The sequence below is a fragment of the Gastrolobium bilobum genome, unplaced genomic scaffold (assembly GCF_033153095.1).
Source record: "Gastrolobium bilobum isolate Gb01-03AN ecotype WA unplaced genomic scaffold, APGP_CSIRO_Gbil_v1 utg97794, whole genome shotgun sequence".
In the NCBI taxonomy this organism is placed as follows: Eukaryota; Viridiplantae; Streptophyta; class Magnoliopsida; order Fabales; family Fabaceae; genus Gastrolobium; species Gastrolobium bilobum.
In genome coordinates this window covers 35,530-51,945 of record NW_026898979.1, presented here as the reverse complement: position 1 = coordinate 51,945, position 16,416 = coordinate 35,530, and the positions used below count along the sequence as shown (strand labels likewise).

Sequence of the window (16,416 nt, the reverse complement as noted above, 5' to 3'; positions counted from 1 at the left end):
TTAGACCCTTATTTACTTTGTAAATGTTTTAATCAAAGTATCTGAGTATACCGCAATGTGTAGGTATGTTGGAAATATCTTTAATCATGAATTTCTTTGTTCTGGTTTGCAGATAGCTCGATGACGGCATCGTTAAGTAAAATGGAAAGGATTGCTGTCAATCGTGCTACAGCTATTGCAGGTGCTTCGAGATCTCCCCAACCGTCTGTGTCTGCAGTTGCTGCTGTTGCAGAAACAAGCGAGCATGCTGCTACGCGGTTGAAGTCTCCAATGGAGTCCTTAACCCCTCCTACCGCCCCGTTAAATGTCATCCCTCCTGTGGTAGTGGTGGAAGATACCGCAGGGGGTAAGAAAAGATCCCTGGAGGAGATGACTGGGGGATCTTCTACAGAGTGGCCAGACTTTGGCTGGAAGTTGGACCAAGATATTCGCGCTCAAGGCATAGAGTTTGGCGCTCGTCTGGAAGCGCTGCCGCAAGACCAATGGTTGCAGATGTCCCAGAGCTTGACCATAGCGGGTCAATTCCTTATGTATGCACCTGGTAATTACCTTGATATTTCTTTGTTTATATGATATGATATTGCGTATATACTTACTGCTCTTTAACATGTAACAGGCTCAGTGGACTTCCTGAAGGTGCAAATTGAGGCGCTGAAGGGTGAAAGTGCTCAACAACGCGCTGACCTTGAGGCTAAATTGAAGAAATCTGAAGAGGAAGTATCTACACTGAAAACGTCTATGGCGAAGAAGGATGGCGCCCTGAAGGCCCTGACAACCTTCAATAAGGGATTGGAAGCAGAAAAGACTGATCTATCCAAGCGTATCTTGGAACTGGAAGGAAACGCTGGTACCTGGGCCGAAGAGAAGGCATTCTTGACCGGTGAGGTGAAGAGGTATCGGGATTTATTTGAGAAGAAAGCGGAAGCAACCTTCGTAAATGTAATAGAGCAGGTGCGCTTCTTCAATCCTTCTGCCAAGCTGGAAAACGTGCATTATTACCACTATTTCAAGGATGGTCAATTGTAAACTATAAACTATAAACTTGTGATTGGTCAATCCTTCAATCCTTTAGAATGACATACACTTTTCCCATGAAGTATAAACTTTTCCTTCGAAGATAGGGAAAACCTTAGCAGAAACCTTTTTGTTACATACCTTAGCAGAAACCTTGTTTCATAAGTATCTGTGACAATATTCACAGAACAACTGAACTAAGGAAACTTGTGAATCAAGCGCATATTGATGTCTACCACTCGTGCAATTCTACCTCTTGTCTTAATCCTTCAACTCTTTCTAATGGCAGCCTCAGATCCTCTTCAACATACCTTTCTGCAGTGCCTATCTCTCTATTCTGAACCTTCTCATCCAATCTCTACAGTCACCTATTTCCCCAACAACCCTTCATACCCACCCATATTGGAATCCTATATCAGAAACCTGAGATTCAACTCATCCACAACTCCAAAACCATCATTCATTGTGACCCCAACTCATGTTTCCCACATCCAAGCATCAATCATATGCTGCAAAAGGTTTGAGCTTGAAATGAGAATAAGAAGTGGGGGTCATGACTATGATGGCCTTTCATATGTATCAGAAGCCCCATTCATTATTCTTGACATGTTCATGCTCAGATCAGTGTTGGTTAATTTAGAAGATGAGACTGTGTGGGTTGACTCAGGTGCAACAATTGGTGAACTTTTTTATAGGATTGCTGAGAAGAGCAAGATCCATGGCTTCCCTGCTGGGGTGTGCCCCACTGTAGGTGTTGGAGGCCACTTCAGTGGAGGAGGTTATGGGAATTTGATGAGAAGATTTGGACTCTCTGTGGATAATGTTTTGGATGCTCAAATTGTGGATGCTAATGGAAGAATTTTGGATAGGAAATCAATGGGGGAAGATCTTTTCTGGGCTATTAGAGGAGGTGGGGGTGCTAGTTTTGGGGTCATAGTTTCATGGAAAATCAAATTGGTTCTTGTACCAGAGATTGTGACAGTTTTTAGAGTTGAAAAAACATTGGAACAAGGTGCCACAGATATTGTTCATCAATGGCAATATGTTGCTGATAAGATACACGATGGGCTATTTATTAGAGTGGTTCTTAGTCCTGTGAAGAGAAAGGGTCAGAAGACAATAAGGGCCAAATTCAATGCTTTGTTTCTTGGAAATGCAGAACAGCTGCTTGATATAATGAGTGAGAGATTCCCTGAACTGGGTTTGATTGGTGAACAGTGCATTGAGATGAGTTGGATAGATTCTGTGTTGTTTTGGTATAACTATCCTGTGGGGACTTCAATTGATGTTTTGCTTGAAAGGCATCCTTCACCAGAGAAATTCTTGAAGAGGAAATCAGATTATGTGCAGCAGCCCATTTCCAAAGTTGACCTTGAAGGTATATGGAAGAAGGTGATGGAACTAGGAAAACCTGCTCTGACATTCAATCCTTATGGTGGGAAAATGAGTCAGATTTCTGAGGTGGAAACACCTTTTCCACACAGAGCTGGTAACATATATAAAATTCAGTACTCAGTGAATTGGAAAGTTGAGGGTAATGATGTTGCAAATCGATATTTAGGTCTGATTCGAAAGCTCTATGATTACATGACCCCTTATGTGTCAAAGTCACCTAGAAGTTCATATCTGAACTATAGAGACGTTGATGTAGGTGTCAATGGAGCTGGAAATGCTAGTTATGCAGAAGCTAGTACTTGGGGCTACAAGTATTTCAAAAGAAACTTTGATAAACTGGTAGAGGTAAAGACCATGGTAGATCCAAGCAATTTTTTCAGATATGAACAAAGTATCCCATCACTTGCATCTTGGACAGGTATGATGTCACAATAGAAGAAGCCATCAAAAGGTGTCTAACAAAGGTCAGCTTGGGGTCAAGAGGTATCTAGAAGCATGCCAATGTCCTAGAAAAGCAATCATGTGTGTATTGGTTCATATCAGAACCAAATAGAAGATTGTCATAAAATTTGATTGGTTAGGGAATTATTTGCTATGCAATTATATTTTCCCCTGATTAAGGGATTATGTTAATTTCAGTTGTAATGTAAGCTTTTTTAAGTTGTAAGCTAAGCAGCATGGACGACGCTTCTTAAGAATAGTGATAGTCTAATTCAATTTATTGAAAGTTTCAGACAAAATTTTTACTGTTTTTCTGAAGACAAGTTTATTCCCTTTCTTTCATTTTTTTTATTATTTAAAAAATTAATAAAAGTCTAAGGAGATAGAAGATTGTCTTGTTCCAAAATAAGGATTTATCACAACTTGTGGTATTTACAGATGACTCACTGATACATAAAAAACAATTGTGTTTTGATCATATCAATTGAACCAACCTTTATTCTATCATTTTCTTTCTTTATTTCTCTCACTTTCTTCAGTAAATTTCACAGTAGGTGTTCTGTTCTTTTCATCCAGTTATTAGCCCACCATAATTATTTTTAGAAAATAATAAACATGTTTAAAATTTCTCTGTAAGAAATAAAATAGAGTTTATGGAAGTGATATAAAAGAGAAAAAAAAAAAAAAAATAGGCACTACACATTCTTATATGTGCGGGAGAAAATTTTATTTCACGAAAAACTTTAAACCTAAAAACAATTTAGTTTATATTAGGGCCTGTTTGGTGTGACGTATAAGGCATGATAGTATAAGCTTATACTTTACGTTATGACATTTTCAGTTGTTTGGTGTAATCATCGTATAGTATAAGCTTATACAGCATAATCTCTTGATACATCAAAACGATGTATAACTTACTCCGGCCTAAAGGTGAGGGATAAGGCCTGATAAGAGATTGATGTATTAACATCGTTGACCAATGTAATTCTTAAAAATTAATATATTATTTTAATATTAATCTATTAAAATTAAAATTAAAATTTTAATATATTAATTTTAAAATATTGAATATTTTTATTTTTTATAAAAATTAATTTATATTTTGGACACACTGATCAATAAATTTTTATAAAAATTAATATCATATGACATTTTTTGAAGAATTATATAAATTCTTTATTAAAGGATATTTTTATTAAAAATATATTTTTATCATATATAATATTATACAGTGCATTACCAAATACTAGATGATATAATCTTATACAATATATTATTTTATACAATACCTTGCCAAACGCCGGATAGTATTAAAATTCAATCAAACCTTATACTATTATGTCTTATAGTATGAGGCCTTATCCAATATTATGTACGGAGTTGCAAAGTTAAAGCCATGGTTATTTACAAAAAAAAAAAAAAAAAAAAAAGCAATGGTTTATTAATAAGGAAAAGATCCATTTACAAAACTTTTTTTAATTACATTAAATATGACAAGTCATACATTTTTTATTGAAATATGACCGATCATATTTAATAATTTGTAAAAATTTATAAATATAACTTTCCTTGTTAATAATATACGATATCTCGTGAGAAAAGCCAAGCAACTAACTAGCGAACCGAACCCATGAAAGGTGTTTCAAAGCACTTGCGAACAGCTTACTCGCTTTGTTGTTCATATCGTCGCTCGTCATCTCTTGCAGCGCCACGCAGCGTGCCCGCAGAAACTTGGTCACTACTAAATGATTTCGCCAACCAAAGAGACCTTCCCAGAGCCATGCATGCTTTGGATGCCATGGAAAGACGTGGGGTCTTTGCCGATGCTATCACGTATTCTGAGCTCATCAAGTGTTGTTTGGCTCATGGGGCTGTCAGGGAAGGGAAGCGCGTTCATCAACACATATTCTCAAATGGGTACCAGCCAAAAACGTTCTTGATCAACACTCTCCTCAATATGTATGTGAAATTCAACCTCTTGGAAGAAGCACAGATACTGTTTGATAAAATGCCTGAACGAAATGTTATTTCGTGGACAACTATGATATCTGCTTACTCTTCTGCTAAGCTCAATGATAGGGCTATGAAGTTTTTGATTCTTATGCTTAGGGAAGGTGTCATGCCTAACATGTTTACTTTCTCTTCTGTTCTGAGAGCCTGTGAGATGTTATCTGATCTCAAACAGCTCCATTCTAGCATAATGAAAGTGGGGTTGGAGTCTGATGTCTTTGTCCGGAGTGCGCTTATCGATGTTTACTCCAAATTGGGTGAGTTGTTGGAAGCTCTAAATGTTTTTCGTGAGATGGTGACTGGAGACTCTGTTGTTTGGAACTCCATTATTGCTGCTTTTGCTCAGCACAGTGATGGGGATGAAGCTTTAAACCTCTACAAGAGCATGAGGAGAACAGGCTTTCCAGCCGATCAGTCAACACTTACGAGTGTTCTGAGAGCTTGTACTAGTTTGTCATTGTTAGAGTTAGGGAGGCAGGTTCATGTTCATGTGCTGAAGTTTGACCAAGATCTTATCCTTAACAATGCACTTTTAGATATGTATTGTAAGTGTGGTAGTTTGGAAGATGCAAAGTTCATTTTCAATCGGATGGCCGATAAGGATGTAATCTCCTGGAGCACCATGATTGCTGGGTTAGCCCAAAATGGTTTCAGCATGGAGGCACTCAATTTATTTGATTCCATGAAAGTCCTGGGGCCAAAACCAAACTACATCACAATTCTTGGGGTTCTATTTGCTTGTAGTCATGCAGGGCTAGTAAATGAAGGTTGGTGTTATTTTCGGTCCATGAAGAAACTTTATGGGATAGATCCTGGAAGAGAACACTATGGCTGCATGCTTGATCTTCTTGGAAGATCTGGGAAGCTTGATGACATGGTTAAGTTAATTCATGAAATGAATTGTGAGCCCGATATTGTGACGTGGAGGACTTTGCTTGATTCATGCAGGGCCCATCAGAATTTGGATTTAGCCACATATGCTGCTAAGGAGATTCTAAAGTTGGATCCACAGGACATAGGAGCCTATGTATTGTTATCTAATATTTATGCAAATTCTAAAAGGTGGAATGATGTTGCAGAAGTTCGGAGGACTATGAAGGTAAGAGGCTTAAGGAAAGAACCAGGATGTAGCTGGATTGAAGTCAATAAGCAAATACATGCTTTTATTTTAGGAGATAAATCACATCCTCAAATGGATGAGATCAATAGACAGTTGAACCATTATATTTGTAAACTAGCTGATGCTGGTTATGTGCCTGACACAAATTTTGTACTACAAGATCTAGAAGGGGAACAGAGAGAAGACTCCCTTCGATACCACAGTGAGAAACTGGCAATTGTTTTTGGTATCATAAGCTTTCCAAGGGAGAAAACTATTAGAATATGGAAGAACCTAAGGATCTGTGGAGATTGTCATATATTCGCAAAACTTATAGCAAAGTTAGAGCAGCGACACATTGTAATTAGAGACCCTATCCGGTACCATCATTTCCGAGATGGGGTCTGCTCATGTGGTGACTATTGGTAGCAGATGAGAGGCATATAAGATCAAGACTGAATCTATTATTGCCATTGGGCTCAAGGTAGCATTGTTAAACCTACAATCAGCTAATATTTATAGGAGAATAAAGCTTACAGCAGTGGCATTACTGTTAGTTAATATGTCAAGTAAGCTTATTCTTTTTCATTTCTTTTTGTTGAGATATATAAAACCATTAATGTAGCCTCACCCAACAGCTTATATTAAGAACCAATTCAACCCAAAAGCTTAAGCTGTTGGGTGAGGCTACATTAATGGTTTTATATATCTCAACACTTTATTTGCTTAACTTTTTTTTATGGAGATCCTGACCCTAACTGTTAATGAATCAATACATTTGTCAATATCTTTGTATTTTAAATTTCATGATTAGGATAAGAGGACTAGCTAACTAGGGTTAAATCTGAAGTTGTCAATAACATCAGGGAGGGAAGGAATGGGCAAGGAGATCTAGGACCCTACCAAAGAGGGCTGGTCTTCAACTTAAACAAAAACCTGAATTATCCCAGTTACAGCCATTTGCATAGAAGCCCTAATTAAAAGCAAATCCTAACCCTAATTAATAGATCTAATCCTATCCCTGCTTATATGGTAGTCTTTACTGATATAAGATACGTAGGGAAAATAACCTTAAAATTATCGAAACAAGACCCAGCTCAATGACAATTACGAAAATCTTACAACTCACATTCTACTTCTGTCTCTAAAATTAGAGAAAATTATTGCATCTTTATGGACTTGAATATGAACTACGTTCACCTTTGATGAAAATATTTCGAAGATCCTTCTGGTTCTTATGTATGTAAATATTTTTCTTGCAACTTATGATCAGAAGCAATGAAGCACCGATACTCTTTAATTTTTTTTCCAACGTAATCGGAAACGTATCAGACACGTATTGTATGGTAATCGACATCCTGTATCATCGAGAACGCCGTATCAGTGCTTCATAGATCAAAAGTCTAACTGTCCAGAAAATTTCAATATTTAAGTCCTTTTGGCAGGCTAAGGCTCTTTCTAAGGTGAAGACTTTGTTTAGAGGCTATACTTAGTAGGATTAATACAAATGATTTGTTGCAAACTCATAGGCTACACAGTTATTTCTCATTATATTTTTGTTAATGCGTTTTTTGCAATTCAGAACCAATTACTCATCCTTTTTGCATTTAGCAGTCACTCGGCAGCTTTGGAATTGGTTTTTCCAATTTCCAAAGAGGGTTTGGAAGGGATTTGGAAGAAGATGATAAAATAGGTGGATGCAATACTATATTTCAATCCTTATGTTGGAGAAATGGATGAGGTTTCGTCTACAGCCTGTCAACCACTCCTTTCCCTCATCGAGCAGGGAACCTTTGGAAGGTCCAATACCAAGCAAATTGGAATCAACCATGGAAAGAGGTAGCAGATCACTACATAAACTTGACAAGAAAACTTCATAAATTCATGACTTCTTTTGTCTCCAAGAACCTTAGAGAGGCTTTCTTAAATTATAAGGATCTTGATTTGGGTATCAACCATAATGGTAAGAACGGCTACTGTGAAGGCAGAGTTTATGGAGTCGAGTATTTTAAGGAGAACTTCAACAAGTTGGTTCGAATCAAAACTCTGGTTGATCATGGCAATTTCTTCAGGAACGAACAAAGCATCCCTAAGGTGCCATATCGCAAGTGATAGGGTCAGGAGCCTTTATCTTAAGCTACATTCATATTTAAAAGAAAGGTAATGTAATATAAATTCGCCCCTTTCATCCTTATTGTTTCCTGATGTATGAAAAATACTTGGAGTTCTTTAAATCTGATTGATTATGTATCGATCAATTACTGTGTATTGCTGCCTAATTTAATACAAATTTTGAATTCCTCGCCCTCTCACACAAAATTTTCTGCCTGAGTGATGGCTGTGAAATTTTTCTGTTTGATTATGTGACTAGAAAAACTGTGTTTAGTATCCCTACACTTTTTTCTGTGTAATAAATTTGATTATGTGGTTAGAAAAACTGTGTTTGGAACCAGTTACTGATACACTTCAGGTTACAGGAACCGTTAGATTCCTGAGTCCTGACATATTCTACAACATTTATGATTAAAGTTATTGTAGTGTAAATTTGTTTTAGCTGTCCTGACATAATTATTTACTTTCGGCACCTAATCATATACTGTGGGTCCCACGTGAGATTTTCGTTACAAAAGTTCCATTCCAATTGACAGTATAGATTTACAAAGAAAATCTTTCTTAAGTTTTATATTATTACTTGAAATCAATAAGTTTTTTTTCAAAGAATGCATTAATCATAGGACCATAAGTTGCGTTAAAGTCTTCTTTGGACTTTGAAAGTGGCGAAGTGTTCACAATTGACCTTTGCAGCAAGAGGGGTAGAAACAGTGTTATTAAATGCGTATCGATGATTCGGTTGTGGTATTGGGTTATTGTTTGGACTAGTTGATCCGAATATATATAAAAATATATAAATTTAATTATATTCTTCATATCTAAAATAAATTAAATAAGGTTCATTAAATAAGTTAAAAAATTACTCAATCACATTTTTACAAATTTATAAAGTACAAATAAATAAAAATGCAAACTATTACTATGTCAATTTAAATTGCAACTCAAAATCCTCGTAAGCATACCTTTTAATGACCTTGAAAAGGACAGATGTTGTAAACTCATATTTTTCAAATTCATCTATATTGAAATGGCATATGTCATATTCTCTTAATTTATTGTTCTACAAATTCCACTTTTGCATGATTATGATTTTTCATATTTAATGCTTTCACTTTAAATATGGGGAATCATGACCATACAAAGATGAAAATAATATAACCGTTGGATCAACATAATCGATCTAACGATGAGATTGATTGGTAGTAACATAGTAGTAACACAACTTGATTGTTACAATATCATTTCCCTATATATATATATATATATATATATAGTTATAGTTATAGTTATAGTAGTTAAAAGAATTATTATTACCGGTTATATTAGTTTTTAAGCACAAAACACAATAATTCATAAGAAGAATTAATCTAGTTAATATTTGTGGTTCATTAAGGATTAGAATAAGATTTTTGCATTATCATATAATGTGTCTATAGACAATTTTTTAAAAAAATTAATCAGAGAATTTACTCAAAAAAAGAAAAAGAAAAAGAAAAGAGAAGCCCCAAAATGATGTTCTTATGCTTTGAATACTTTTTACAAAATAAAATATACATTTTTTCGTCGAACTTAAACTCTGTCAATTTTTGTCAAGTGTTAACGTTAAATTTTTAATTAATTTAGATAGAAATTATTATTTATTTTACATATTACTTAGTTGCGGTTTAAAATTTAGTAATAAAATGTTAAATCATGCATTGAAATAAGATAAGTTTTTGTACACAATAAAACGTATACATGCAGTGTGATTTGTCAGTCACCCACAAACAAGTCCCACATCAAGCTTGTTGATGTTAAATTATTATTATTTTGGATATAAGCTATTCCAGGTTTAAAGTTGTACATGTGTAACGAGAACTCTCACATATTCACATGGAACATTCGACAAACACCAGCAAATTACAATGCTTATAAAATAAAATATTTTTATCAAAGTGATAATGATGCATAGAAAATACGAGTTATACTCCCAATGACTTGCAAAGAATCCACTATCACTTGACTCATGGACCAAATATATTTTAATTCAAATATTAGTTGATCTCGAATCTGAAGACCAAGGTGAACTGACTAATATCTGAGAAATGACTTAATAAAAAAATCTACTTCAAACAGGGACAAGACACATCACTTACCAATTGCACATTGACCAGTCTTAGTTTTCGTCAAACGTTTGGTGCTTTCAAGTTTCTAAGTGTACATCAAATCAACAAACCCAATGGGAAAACCAACTACTTTGACCAATTTTTCTGGGATTTTTTTTCTCCTTTTTCTTTTTCTTCTTCATGTCTCTGCTTTGTTAGCATCCCCAACACCAGAATCAGTGTATGGCCCTTTCCTCAAGTGCCTAACAAACTACACAAAACTTTCAGACCAAATACTCTTTGCTCAAACCAACCCTTCCTTTTCCTCTCTTCTCCAAGCCTATATTCGTAATGCAAGATTCAACACCACCACAACTCCAAAACCCTTAATTATTGTCACTCCCTTGGAACACTCTCACGTTCAGGGTGCTGTGATTTGCACCAAAAGCATTGGGATTCAACTCAAAATCAGAAGTGGTGGCCATGACTTTGAGGGTATCTCATATGTCTCCAATCAACCCTTCATTATCCTTGACATGTTCCATCTCCGGAATATCAGTGTGGATATACAAAGCGAGGTTGCTGTGGTTCAAGCTGGTGCCACGCTTGGAGAGGTTTATTACAGGATTTGGGAGAAGAGTAAAGTTCATGGCTTTCCTTCAGGGGTGTGTCCTACTGTTGGTGTTGGTGGACATTTAAGTGGAGGAGGGTATGGTAATATGATGAGAAAATATGGGCTATCTATTGATAATGTTATTGATGCTCAAATTGTTGATGTCAATGGTAGGATTCTTAATAGGGAATCTATGGGGGAAGAGCTTTTCTGGGCCATTAGAGGAGGGGGAGGAGCAAGTTTTGGTGTCATATTATCTTACACAGTTAAGCTAGTTCAAGTACCAGAAAAGGTTACTGTTTTTCAGGTTGCAAAGGCTTTGGAAGAGAATGCCACTGAGCTTGTCTTGCAGTGGCAACAGGTTGCTCCACATACTGATGATAGGCTTTTCATGAGGCTGCTCTTGCAGCCTGTGAGTTCTAAGGTTGTGAAGGGGCAGAAAACCATTAGAGCCACTGTTATGGCTTTGTTTCTTGGAGGGGCTGATGAAGTTGTCACACTGTTGGGGAAGGAGTTTCCTGCTCTTGGTTTGAATAAGGGAAATTGTTCTGAAATGAGTTGGATTGATTCTGTGCTTTGGTGGGGTAATTTTGACAATGATACAAAACCAGATGCCCTTCTTGAGAGGAATATCAACAATGCAAGTTTCCTCAAGAGGAAATCTGATTATGTGCAGAAGCCAATTTCAAAAGATGGGTTGGAAGGGATATGGAAGAAGATGATTGAGTTGAGAAAGACAGGATTTGTTTTCAATCCTTATGGAGGAAAAATGAGTGAGATTCCATCTGATGTTACTGCATTTCCTCACCGTGCAGGGAATCTGTTCAAGATTCAGTACTCGGTGAATTGGGACGAACCAGGAGAAGCATTTGAAAATAATTTTACAAGTCAGGCTAGAAGGCTGTATAGTTACATGACCCCATTTGTGTCCAGTAATCCAAGAAGTGCCTTCTTAAATTACAGGGACCTTGATATTGGTACCAACAATTTTGGAAAGAATAGCTATGAAGAAGGAGTTGTTTATGGAGTCAAGTACTTCAATGACAATTTTGAGAGGTTGGTCAAGATCAAGACTGAAGTTGATCCAGAAAACTTTTTCAGGAATGAACAGAGTGTTCCAACTCATCCAGGTAAGTAACTGAGAATCAAATAATGAAACTGATTATTAAATTAATGCGTATGTTTTTTCCTTTGTTATTGATTGATTGGCCTAATAGTTCTTAGTTTTTTGGTAAATAATTTGATAATAATAGTATGGATTTTGAGTAATTCAAGAAATTGCATTACTTCATTTCCTGCTAATGTGAATGTCAGTTGCACTGGGCGTTGGTAGAAATTATCAATCATGTTCAATGTAAAATATAGTATTCCTGTCTCTCTGAATTTTTTATGTGCGATTTTCTGGAATAGATCCTTGAGCACTCCTATTTATTATCTATATTGTTGTACTATTTCATATGATTTTGTTCATTATAAACATGTAAGCTCATGAAGCATCCAATCATTGGAATTATTTATATTAGGTGAACGTTATTAGTGCATCAATTAGAAAATATATAGTTTAGAAACCAACTATCCATGCAAGCTGCTTTTACAGCTCTTGTTTTCTTTATTCTATTCTTCATAATGGAGATATGACATTTTATTTGGTTGTTTTGAGCTGGAAAAGTTTTGGGGTCAGTTAGTAAGACTGGAAATATGGTGGAAAATGTAAAGAACCAATTCAATCCAAAAGCTTAAGCTGTTGGGTGAGGCTAAAACTTTTTTTACAGAAAATACATTTGACTCTTGTCTTTCATTTTTGTTTTCTTAACCTTTTTTAATCTTTTCCAATTATGCCATGCATAAGCTTGAACTTGTTGCATTTTTCACAACCATGAATTATGTCCTGAATGAGATCAGGAGTCAATAGGAAGTAATGCCTTTGTGGGTATGCGGGTGTTTCTCACCTAATCAATTTGGCACATGGAATAGCTGGAATTGTAAGTTCATTATTCCAATTTACTATTGCTATATATCAGTTCTCTTTGGTCAAAGCAAATAAAATCAAATACAGATAAATCAGTGATGCTATTTCTACCTGTAATGTACTTCTAGAAAACAGAAGAGAACTAATTAATCACTTTTTTTATTTACATCTTAATAATGTAATCTCTTCTAACACAAAATATAGGTTGCAGGATTCATGTTTGAATGCCTTTCCTTCACTGATTGCAGGATTGGACACTGGTGCCAGTAAATCTGGTGCTGGCAAATTGTTATACTCCAGCCTATATAGGGAACTGATGGTAAAGATGGTATGGTTGCTTATCCTTGAATTGTTCACAAGATTATTGTAATCATACATGGACAATAGTTGGGTTGTTTTGTTTTTTCCCTGGAAAGAAAAGATGTAGATAGAAATTTCATATCAATAAACTAAATTTTGCTGTTTAATTGGCTAAAATATGAAAGTAAGCTGTCTTTGCAAAGAATTTTGTCACATTGTACATGTTCAGTTTCTATTTTTTTCATGCTGTTTAATTGGTTGTATCTCAATAACAGAAAGTATATATTGGAAGTGTAGATGAAAACTAGTCAGATTATACATGGTCATGATTTACGAAATATATAATCCTTAAACAATTTTTTATCATCACTAATTAGTAATCAACCAAGTTAACTAGGAGGAATTGCATCTGTTATGCGATGCGAGACCTTCCATGATATAAAACATCATTAAAACCATTGACATGAGTCATGATATAGCAGTATAGGAAGAAAAGAAAACAACACCCAAGCAAGACAAGTCTCATAACTTTAACAAGTCATTCTCTTTTAGATAGTCAACATTGAGTCAATGACGAGACAATCAAATGTATTTCAAATTAAATTCAACACTTGCATTTATCTACATCACACATTCAGTAATGATCAAGGATTATGAGTTCTTTACAAACAAGTTTCAAAGAATTTAAAGAAATCCATTGACTTTGTAAGCACCCATTAAAGCACCACTACACATAATGATCATCACTCAACCAAAAATATACAATCAATAGGCACATCCAAAATATAATGGGTATAAGTTAAATTGCTTATGAAATATATTGGAGCACAAATCAACTCCCACTAATATATATACTACAGCCTGTAAAATGTTTTCTCAAGTATACTAAACAGTCAACATTTTTTGGTTCATCTTCTAATTTTTTATTTGTTTATTTTTTTATGTATTTAATAAGTAACTATAAGAGTTGGTTAGGATAGTAAGCGAACCATATTCTTAAAGAAAGAAACAGAGTTCATAGTTTAAAAAATGAATTATATATGCAAGTCCCCTGGGGAAATTTTTTATCATTTTTGTGGTTAAAATTTGTTTATCGATGTTTGGTGTTTTTATTGTTTTTGTTTTGCTTTATTTTTTGTTTATTTTTTATATTTTGCTTTGAAATGCAAACGTGTGGTGAGATAAATGCATGTTAGCCATGCGCACGAAGTACACCAATACATTTGGAAATTGATCGCATGTTAAGTGTAGGAAAAATACCGACACGCAATGTCGCATTATTAAATTATAAGATAACATTGGAACAATATGAAAAAGGTAAAGGTAAATATCATTACTTTGGTTGATGACAGCAGAGCTCAATTATTAGACAGTGTCATTAAGGAAGGCATAATATGTGTGGTCCAATGTGTCTTCTTCTGTATCAAACCATACCAACCCTTTACTAATTTTTCCATGATTTGAACCAATGGAAAAATCAAATCCTCTGCCATTTCTATCCATTATTGTTCTTCTTCTTCATGTCTCTAACTCTATGGTAACCCCATCAAGAGAGTCCGCGTATGGCACTTTTCTTCAGTGTCTTAAAAGACACACAAACCAACAAGATCAAGTTTCCAACATAGTCTATGCCCCAACAAATGCATCCTACAACTCTCTACTTCGAAACTTAGTTCGAAATGCCCGGTTCAACACCCCCTCCACCCCAAAACCTTTACTTATTTTCACCCCTCTGCATGAACATCAAGTACAGGATGCAGTGGTTTGTGCCAAAAGCATTGGTGTTCAGCTCAAAATCAGGAGTGGGGGCCATGATTTTGATGGTGTTTCATATGTCTCTGAGGTGCCCTTTATTATCCTTGACATGTTCAGCTTTCAGAATGTCACTGTGGATATACAAAATGAGATTGCTGTGGTTCAAGCTGGTGCAAGTCTTGGACAAGTTTATTACAGGATTTGGGAGAAGAGTAAGATTCATGGGTTCCCTGCAGGAGTTTGTCCAACTGTAGGTGTCGGTGGCCACTTGAGTGGAGGAGGGTATGGTGACATGTTAAGAAAATATGGCCTATCTGTTGATTATGTTATTGATGCCAAAATTGTTGATGTCAAAGGTAGGATTCTTAATAGGAAATCTATGGGGGAAGATCTTTTCTGGGCCATAAGAGGAGGGGGAGGTGCAAGTTTTGGAGTCATATTATCATACACAGTTAAGCTAGTTCAAGTACCAGAAAAGGTTACAGTTTTTCAAGTTGACAACACTTTGGAGCAGAATGCCACTGATATTGTTGTCCAGTGGCAGCAGGTTGCTCCACATACAGATGAAAGGCTTTTCATGAGGCTGCTCTTGCAACCTGTGACTGTGAGTTCTAAGGTTATAAAGAAGCAGAAAACCATTAGAGCCTCAGTTGTGGCTTTGTTTCTTGGAGGGGCTGATGAACTTGTAACAATGTTGGAGAAGGAGTTTCCTTTGCTGGGACTAAAGAAGGAAATTTGTAAGGAAATGAGGTGGATTGATTCTGTGCTTTGGTGGGCTAATTATAACGATGGTTCCTCACTGAATGCACTGCTTGACCGAAACCATTACTCAGTGCATTCCAACAAAAGGAAATCAGATTATGTGAAGACACCAATTTCAAAAGATGGGTTGAAATGGATATGGAAGAAAATGATTGAATTGGGAAATGTTGGGCTTGTTTTCAATCCTTATGGGGGAAAAATGAATGAGGTTACTTCTGATGCTACACCTTTTCCTCACCGTTCAGGGAATCTGTACAAAATTCAGTACCATGTGAGTTGGCAGGAACAAGGAGCTGTTGCAGACAAGAATTTCATTGGTCAGATTAGAATGCTATACAGTTACATGACCCCATTTGTGTCTAAGAATCCAAGGAGTGCCTACTTGAATTACAGGGACGTTGATATTGGTATCAATAGTCATGGTTTAAATAACTATGAAGATGGGAAGGTTTATGGTATCAAGTACTTCAACAAAAATTTTGAAAGGTTGGTGAAGGTTAAGACTGCAATTGATCCAGAAAACTTTTTCTGGAATGAACAAAGTATCCCAACACTTCCAAGCAAGGCATAGGGAACACAACCGACAATTGTTTAGTTCATTTAATTGACTTTGTTCCTTTGTCCCTGCATGATTGGCTTGGATTCTAATAATATCCTTGGTGTTGTGCTAAATAGTCAGTAATTACAATATGGAACTTGAGTAGTTCTAGAAATTAGATCCTTGTAGACAGTTCCCTTGTTTCTTAGATTTTCTCCTTCTTCATATATTGTTGTCTTTCACTTATATATTACAAGCTAAATTTTTATTTTTATTTTTTATCTACAAAATAAGTATTCATGAAGCATTTTGATTCGGTTTGGA

At 35.7% G+C, this 16,416-nt stretch overlaps 4 protein-coding genes across 5 annotated transcripts; all 4 read left to right on the top strand.

Annotated features, from left to right (window-relative positions):
• Positions 1-1,282: 1,282 nt before the first annotated feature.
• LOC133286054 (berberine bridge enzyme-like 8) lies at positions 1,283-8,136 on the top strand. The gene is made up of 2 exons (XM_061483397.1): positions 1,283-2,548; positions 7,797-8,136. The coding sequence occupies exons 1-2, from the start codon at positions 1,297-1,299 to the stop codon at positions 8,069-8,071; spliced, it is 1,527 nt and encodes a 508-aa protein (XP_061339381.1). The 5' UTR covers positions 1,283-1,296; the 3' UTR covers positions 8,072-8,136.
• On the top strand, positions 4,481-7,890 carry LOC133286053 (pentatricopeptide repeat-containing protein At2g03880, mitochondrial). 2 transcript variants are annotated; one of them, XM_061483395.1, is made up of 2 exons: positions 4,481-6,443; positions 7,574-7,890. In XM_061483395.1, exon 1 carries the CDS (start codon positions 4,481-4,483, stop codon positions 6,386-6,388), a length of 1,908 nt encoding a protein of 635 aa, XP_061339379.1. In that variant the 3' UTR covers positions 6,389-6,443; positions 7,574-7,890. The 2 variants fall into 2 exon arrangements, with proteins under 2 accessions (XP_061339379.1, XP_061339380.1); XM_061483396.1 differs by having other exon boundaries at positions 4,481-6,528.
• Positions 8,137-10,289: 2,153 nt separating the features above from the next.
• Positions 10,290-13,115, top strand: LOC133286058 (berberine bridge enzyme-like 21). The gene is made up of 2 exons (XM_061483401.1): positions 10,290-11,898; positions 12,986-13,115. Exons 1-2 carry the CDS (start codon positions 10,290-10,292, stop codon positions 13,105-13,107), a joined length of 1,731 nt encoding a protein of 576 aa, XP_061339385.1. The 3' UTR covers positions 13,108-13,115.
• Positions 13,116-14,492: 1,377 nt separating this feature from the next.
• On the top strand, positions 14,493-16,135 carry LOC133286063 (berberine bridge enzyme-like 21). Its single transcript, XM_061483404.1, has one exon. The coding sequence runs from the start codon at positions 14,506-14,508 to the stop codon at positions 16,123-16,125; it is 1,620 nt and encodes a 539-aa protein (XP_061339388.1). The 5' UTR covers positions 14,493-14,505; the 3' UTR covers positions 16,126-16,135.
• The last annotated feature ends 281 nt before the right edge of the window (positions 16,136-16,416 follow it).

Excerpts from the sequence above, each read along its gene's own strand:
- LOC133286054 (XM_061483397.1), top strand. The coding sequence starts at position 1,297 with ATGGCAGCCTCAGATCCTCTTCAACATACCTTTCTGCAGTGCCTATCT. Across the intron at positions 2,549-7,796 it reads AGTGAATTGGAAAGTTGAGG|AGGTAGCAGATCACTACATA; the intron begins GTAATGATGTTG and ends AACCATGGAAAG.
- LOC133286053 (XM_061483395.1), top strand. The coding sequence starts at position 4,481 with ATGAAAGGTGTTTCAAAGCACTTGCGAACAGCTTACTCGCTTTGTTGT.
- LOC133286058 (XM_061483401.1), top strand. The coding sequence starts at position 10,290 with ATGGGAAAACCAACTACTTTGACCAATTTTTCTGGGATTTTTTTTCTC. Across the intron at positions 11,899-12,985 it reads GAGTGTTCCAACTCATCCAG|GATTGGACACTGGTGCCAGT; the intron begins GTAAGTAACTGA and ends CACTGATTGCAG.
- LOC133286063 (XM_061483404.1), top strand. The coding sequence starts at position 14,506 with ATGGAAAAATCAAATCCTCTGCCATTTCTATCCATTATTGTTCTTCTT.